This window comes from Corvus kubaryi, unplaced genomic scaffold (genome assembly GCF_017639235.1).
Source record: "Corvus kubaryi isolate FWS band 111438036 unplaced genomic scaffold, C.kubaryi_AGA036_p1.0 138, whole genome shotgun sequence".
In the NCBI taxonomy this organism is placed as follows: Eukaryota; Metazoa; Chordata; class Aves; order Passeriformes; family Corvidae; genus Corvus; species Corvus kubaryi.
Genome location: NW_024580672.1, coordinates 8,553,861 through 8,560,907, shown reverse-complemented (window position 1 = coordinate 8,560,907; position 7,047 = coordinate 8,553,861). Strand labels below are relative to the sequence as shown.

At 55.3% G+C, this 7,047-nt stretch overlaps 1 protein-coding gene across 1 annotated transcript; it reads left to right on the top strand.

Moving 5' to 3' along the window:
• Positions 1-408: 408 nt before the first annotated feature.
• On the top strand, positions 409-5,780 carry HHEX (hematopoietically expressed homeobox). The gene is made up of 4 exons (XM_042019006.1): positions 409-876; positions 2,498-2,676; positions 2,902-2,952; positions 4,554-5,780. Exons 1-4 carry the CDS (start codon positions 498-500, stop codon positions 4,785-4,787), a joined length of 843 nt encoding a protein of 280 aa, XP_041874940.1. The 5' UTR covers positions 409-497; the 3' UTR covers positions 4,788-5,780.
• The last annotated feature ends 1,267 nt before the right edge of the window (positions 5,781-7,047 follow it).

Below are 7,047 nucleotides of genomic sequence, written 5' to 3'. Positions count from 1 at the left end.
CTTTTTGCTTCCTCCCTCGGTCCGCGCCAGGGCCACGCTGCAGGGGTCAGCGCCCACCCCCATGGGGAAGCCCGAGAACCGGGTGACGCTGTGTCGTGCGCGGGCAGAGGAGCGGGAACCGCTGCGGGAGGCGCCGGGCCCCTGCGCCGTCGGGGTCCGGCGGGCGGCGGATCGCGCCCCGCTGCCCCGGGCTCCCCCGGGCTGCGGCGGTGGTTGATTGGCGCCGCGGGGAGTTCGCTCGGAGAGGCGGGGGGAGTGTTTGCCGGCGGGGGGTGGTTTCCCCCTTCCCTGGCCGGGCTCATTGGCCAGACGGCGCCGTGGCAGGAAGGGGACAGAGACCACGCGGGCTCCGCCCCGCGCCAATAGAAACCTATCGAAGGGTAACCCGAGCCCAGAGAAACCCGCGGCGGCGGTGCCAGCACCCAGCCGCCGCGGTCGGGGCCGGCTTTCCGCAGGGGCGGCCGGGGGCGCGGGGGTGCGCGGGCGGCGACCGCGCCATGCAGTACCAGCCACCGGGCGCGGCGCCGGCGGCCCTGGGCGTCGGCGTCCCGCTGTACGCGCCCACGCCGCTGCTCCAGCCCGCGCACCCCACGCCCTTCTACATCGAGGACATCCTGGGCCGCGGCCCCGCCGCTGCCCCGGCCCCCCACTCCCTGCCCGCCCCGCCGCCGCCAACGCTGCCGTCGCCCAACTCCTCCTTCACCAGCCTGGTGTCCCCGTACCGGACCCCCATCTACGAGCCGACCCCCGTCCACCCGGCCTTCTCCCACCACCTCGCCGCCACCTATGGCACCGGCGCCTACGCCGGGCCCCTCTACTCCTTCCCCCGCGCCGTCGGCGACTACGCGCACGCCCTGATCCGGCAGGACCCCCTGGGTAAGCCATGTGCCTCCCCTCCGCCCTCCCCGGCTGCCGCGCAGCTCGCGTCCCGTCTCCATCCCGCCGTCGGAGCAGGGGTAAATGGGAAGTGCCTGAAAGTGGTCCCCTTTCCCGCCCGCCCCGCTGCCTCTCTGTGTTCCCCCGGCTCCCTCCGGCCCCCGTCTGATTTACAGTAAATTAAAGACGTGCCGCGCTCCAGGTCTGGCAGCGAGACCACAGTGTGCGGCCGCGGTGACTCAGATTTGTTTTCCTTCAAACCAAGTGACTCTGAGAGTGTCCTTAGTAATGTCGCGTGTGGTTTTGGTGGGGAGTTTTAATTGTGCTTGGAGATCGCATGGCAGATCTCAGTCTTTTCCTGCGGATGACTTGAAAAACAGTCGGGAGGCCGGCTCCTCTCGCTGGGGCCCCTGAGGTTCCTCCGCGGGTCGGCTCGGGCCGGGCCGAGCCGGGTCGGGTCGGGGGCCCCGGCGACCACTTCGCGCCCTTGGCCGGGGGAAGCGACCCCGCTGCGGGGGCCGAGCCCCGTGCCCGGGCTGTAGCACTTGTTCTTAGTGATTGCAAAACTGGACCTGACTCACCACATTTGTGCAGTGAAAGAGGCTGACCCTTTCCGTTCATACAGGAAACCTTGAGCTCTCGATAGGAGTAAATCTGGTTTCAGAAGCTGTTAAGTGTTTTCCTGGCCGCCTGAAGCAGGCTCTTCCCCGGGAGTCGTGCACATTGCTGATTACTTTATCGACATCCTCAATACAGACAAATTCAGGAAACACTCGACTTCTGATAGCCGGGATCCGTTTTTCTGATATTGTTCATTTCCTCTGTGTGGGATGTGACTTTATGACAGCTAAAATAACCAGTTGCTTCCTATTTTTTGAGTCTGTTTTGCACCAGAATTACTAAAGCCTGACGCAAGCAAAATCTAGAAAAACAATGCAGCAAATTGCAAAGGGTGCAGGCAGAAAGACAAACAGCGTGACTCAGTAGCACTGGCTAGAGCCTCCTGCCCCGGGACGCGGCCGCGGCTCCGCAGTGGGGCAGGTTCCCCGGCGTGTCGCTGCCTGCACCGCCTCGCCCCTCAAGCGGCCCCGGCCCGGCGTTCAGCCTGGCGGGCACACTGCGGCCTCTGGCGGGCAAGCCCCCAGCCGGGGGTGGGGGACATGGGGGCACTTCTTCCTAGAAGCCCAGTGCCCTCGTGTTGGCGCATCACCCCTGCCCAGCCCCGCGATGTCCCCACTCTCCGCAGGTACCCGGGCACTGGCTCAGAGAAAGGGAGACAGTTTCTTTAGGGCATCGCAGTGAAAGAGCAGAAGGAAGCAAAGGTCTTTTTTTTTTTTTGGTCTCTTTTCTTTGCGAGATAGACCAACAGGAAACACATTGACGGAAATGTTGCCAAAGCCCGTAGAGTGACTTTAACTGGTCTGCCTGCTTGGCGAAGGGGAAAAATCAGAGAGGGGAAAGATCAGAGTAGGAACTGGGGGAAATAAAAATCAGGCGAAGGAAATTAGCGAGCCCTGGACCCGGCCCGCTTCCAGGCCTGGGCCCGGGCAGGGCCGGGGCTTCCCAGCCACGCGTGTCCGCGGCCGGCCAGTGACCCTCGGCGCTGTCCCTCTCTTTGTAGGGAAGCCGCTGCTGTGGAGCCCCTTCATCCAGCGGCCGCTGCACAAGAGGAAGGGGGGGCAGGTCCGCTTCTCCAACGACCAGACCATTGAGTTGGAAAAGAAGTTCGAGACGCAGAAATACCTCTCTCCGCCGGAGAGGAAGCGCCTGGCCAAGATGCTGCAGCTCAGCGAGAGGCAGGTGAGGCCGTGCCCCCACCCCGGGGAACCGCACCCCCTTTCCGGCCGCTCCGGGCCCGCCGTGCGGCTGCTGTTGGTGCATCGCTCCCGGGAACCTGGCCGGCTCGGGGTCGGCAGGGAGGGGGTGCTTGGCAGGCTCTTGCTTTTTGCTTGTGGCTTGGGTAGGGCTCCAGGCACTCACCGGCTCCAAGACTACCCCGCGCCTTTTCTTGTTGTCGTTGCTCAGGTGAAAACGTGGTTTCAGAATCGCAGAGCCAAATGGAGGCGTCTAAAGCAGGTTCGTGGATGTTTCTGTTTCTATAGAAATAAGTATTTTAATTGTCTTATCTTACGCCGTGCTCGCCTATTCCAGGTTGTATGCAGAAGTCATCTGAAAGGCTGTTTAACCTCTTCACCTTGATTAAAAAGACAAATAGTCATGCTGGAATCCATGAGGGCTCGTTCAGGCAGCACTAATGTTAAAAGCTTCTAATGTAGTTCCTATATCAATTATGCCCGTCTTTCACACACCACCTATTAAAACTCCACGCTAATTGTTTTGTAAACCCATATGTTGTTTAGCCAATTAACGTGGAGAAGATAAGTAATTGTCAGTAAATTACTTAGGCGGTTTTTTTGGAGAACGATATTGGTGTTTTAAAATGCCCCCTCTTAATAAACACAAGTCGATGTATTTTACTAATGTTGGGAGAAGGCAGGTAAAAACACCTTTTTAGTTTTGAGGAGCCACATGGAAAACTGAGTAGCTTTTACTTTCCGTTCACAAGGAGTTACAGTGTGTGAAGCTAAGAGGTTAAAGCAGTTTCCCTTCCCTTAGAAATCATACTCAAGCAGATAATTATTTGGGGGTTTTATGGTACTTAGGGCCCAATCCTGCCTGGCTCAGCAAAACTGAGGTCCCTTGGCTCAAATATTTTTGAAAAATTCCAACATTTTGGCCTGAGTCTGGCTTCAGCAAGTCTGACATGGACACACATGTTTTACTGGCAAATTGGCCTTTAATATAAAAGTAAAAACAAAAGAAAACTAATCATAGTACCATGCTCTAGATGAATCTGTTCTGTGACCTTCACCTGAGTTTAACTCAATCTTCAGTTGATTTTTTAATAAAGTCCTATTATTCTGGCAAGAGGCTGGCTAGGGCCCAACCCATGCCACAGTGTCTGGAGACCTCGCTTGGGATCTCGGCCATTTTAAGTCATTTCCTCCTTTTCATTCAGTCACATCCATTTCTCCAAGCCCGGATGGTTATATCCTGGGTACGTGTCTCTGCCTGCTTTCTCTTTAGAGTAGCATTTAATGCCCCCTTAGGGGACTGGGCTCTCCAGACAGGTGCCAATACAGGGTACTCTTGCCTTCACAAACAGGGTTTGGGTTCGGTTTGGTTTTAGTGGTGAGTGTTTTAATGTTGAGCTTTAGCTTAATTAGTAATTTTTTCCCATTTGCTTTTGGGCCACTGATGGATTCAGCCTCCCTCCTCTTGCTGTTGGGTGTAATTAAAGAAAGATCAGGGCAGGAGGAAGCTGTGTGTCGGTGTTTGTAGACTCATAATAAACATTTGCTTTGCTAAAGACAAAAGTTCAGAGGTTCCTGGGCTCCAGCAGCTCCTGACTCTTTTGAAGTGACTGCGATAACCATCGCCAAGGAGCCTTATTCACGGCAGCAGCCCCTGTGGCTGTGAGGGATTGCAATCAGAGCCCTTGCCCAGCCCTGTCCCACTCAGGCAGGTTTATAGGCAGGAGGCCCGGGGAGGTAGCGGGACACCTGCCTCTTTCTGCAAGAAACCCAAGGTGGTTTTCCCACACAGCACAGCTGGAATTCCCAGGCCTCCTGACTCTGGCCTGTAGTTCTGTACCAAGCAGGATTCTTTCATTGCAGGAGAACCCCCAGGCCACCAAAAAAGAAGAAGTAGAAGGTGCTGACAGTCACAGTGACCAAAGGCCGGAGAGCTGCCAGAGCCCCGAGCAGAAGGGTAAGGAGGTCTCTCTGGATGGCTCACAGTACACCCCCTCACCAGCCTCACAGGAGGACCTGGAGTCAGATGTCTCTGATGACTCTGATCAAGAAGTGGACATTGAAGGCGATAAAGGCTATTACAATGCTGCCCACTAACAGCCCCATGCAGAGAGCGGACCCTAACTCGGCTTGCACTTTACCAGGGGCTGGTTTGAAAGAATATTGTGCTGCAGGAGAAAACTTTCACTGTTACACTGAAAGAAAAAAAGCATCACCAAATAGACTCATTTTATAATAAGCAAAGAAAGAAAGATGTATTTTCTGCAAACAGTTCATTTTTGGCATCTCTAATTTGGTTAAAGGACCATGGTTTGTATTTAATTATTTGTAAGATATGTTTGTACAATAATCAATGTTCTAACTGGAATATAATTCTGCACCCTGTCCTTGCTCACGGTGGTGGAGAGGGTCTGAATCAGCTGCTGTCAGTGATCAGGCAAAACTCTAGCTAGTGTGGAAGTGAGTATGGATTGCAGGACTAAGCCCTCTATATGTGTAAACAAACGTACTTTAAATAGATTAATTTAAATGCCCTTTTTAAGCAGAAAAATATGTTCTGTGAAATAGGGAGGGATTTGACCATCCCAAGAAGTGCCTTATGCTTGCACCCTTTTATGTGCCGTGGTGCTCTCTACTGAGACATCCCTCCATTTGTCAGGTAGAGTTGTTGGACAGATTCCTTTTTCCTCTTGTGTGAGATGAAATGTGCCTTCTCAGATTTTTGAGAACCTTGCCTCACAGTTTGGATGGTTCTATTTGCAGAAAAAAAATTACTTTCCTCCTTTAAAATCTCTAGCACTGTTTTTTATGGATTTCATATTTGAAGAGAAAATGCAAGGAGCGATAGGGCCCTACTGCAGGAGAGAAACTGGCATCAGCTGTGGGGCATAAGTGAGGCACACAGGTGTGGGAAGATAATGCCTATCTGCTTCTGTACATAGTAGTTTTGTTTAAAAGTCTTGTGGTTTTATACCTCACATTGTTCATATTTTGTACATATTTGTTCAGTGTTAAAAAAAAAAGGCAAAACCTGGTATTTAATTTTTGATGGACATATCTGTGAAATAAACCTAAATTCTGCACCACTCACCACTCTGGCCATCCAGTTACTGGCAGGAGAAAACCCAAACCTCTCCTCTACCAGCAGTGCCCCAGGTGTGTTGTAAGCGGGCTTTTCCCTCACTGTGCCGGTCACCAGCCACCCCACAGCTTTCTGGGTGCCCTTGGTTGCAGGAGTCTCATGTGATCTCACTGCTATATTTTTTTGCTGTTTTTCACCCCACGTTTCAGTTTTGCCCATGCCCACACGGGAACAGGCTCTGTGGCAGGAGGAGGAAAACCTGGCTGGCAAGCCCAGGCTGGAAGCATGGGTGTTTACCCCCGAGTCGTCCCGACCTCGGGGGGCCGGAGAGGGGGTGCGGGCTGGAGGAGGAGCGGGGCCGGCAGAGCCTGCTCAGGGCCGGGCATCGACCGCAGCCGGGGCAGACGCTGACCCACCTGAGTCAACAGTGGTTATTCATCGGCCTTTCTCCGAAATTACGTTGAACTGGGGAAGGAGCACGGAACCCGGGGTACGAGAATTGCTCCCAGGAGCGGGCATCCTCGGTGGGCACCCGCGTGGGTACTCAGCCCCTCCAGGTGCCGCAGTGAGCACCCAGGGAACAGGGACTTACTTAACCCGGCCAAGTGTCACGGAGGCTTTTAGGGACAAAAAATGTTTTTCGATAGCAACAAGTGACTATTGTTCTGGTGAGGGAGGATGGCCCTTATAGCAGCTGAAATGTCGCTTCTAATCGAGTTAATGCTTTGAGAAATATCAGCTGAGTTTTCTGAATAAGTTCAACCCACTACAGTGGGGCTTTAGCTTTGGTTTATTTTAAAACCGCGTTCATGAACGGGGCCCGAAAAGACGAAGCGATCGGGAGGTTCTGTCCCCCTGCCCGTGCACGCCGTGCACAGGCTCCGGCTGCCCCCCGAGCTGCTCCGGTCGGGGCCGCGGCAGGGCCGAACGCCTGCCGCTCGCATGCCGGCTCCGGGGACGCGGGCACCGGGCCCTGGTTTAACGCTGCCCGTGAAAAAGGGAGCCTGGAGACGCTCCAGGGCGTCCCTGGGGCTCCTCTCCGCCTTTGCGCCCGGATCGAGCCCAGCGCGGTGCGCGCCACGCGAGGAATCGCTGGCGGGCGCAGACAGCTCCCTGCTGGGGAGGAGATCGCTTCTCCGTCCTTCGGCTTTTCTCTCGCTCGGGTTTCCGTCGAGGCTCTCAACGCGGGTCCCGACGGGGACGGGAATAGCCTACCGTGAGTCCCGGGAGCTGCGGGGGGGAGGGTGATGGGGGTGGGAGGGCCGGAAGCAGAGC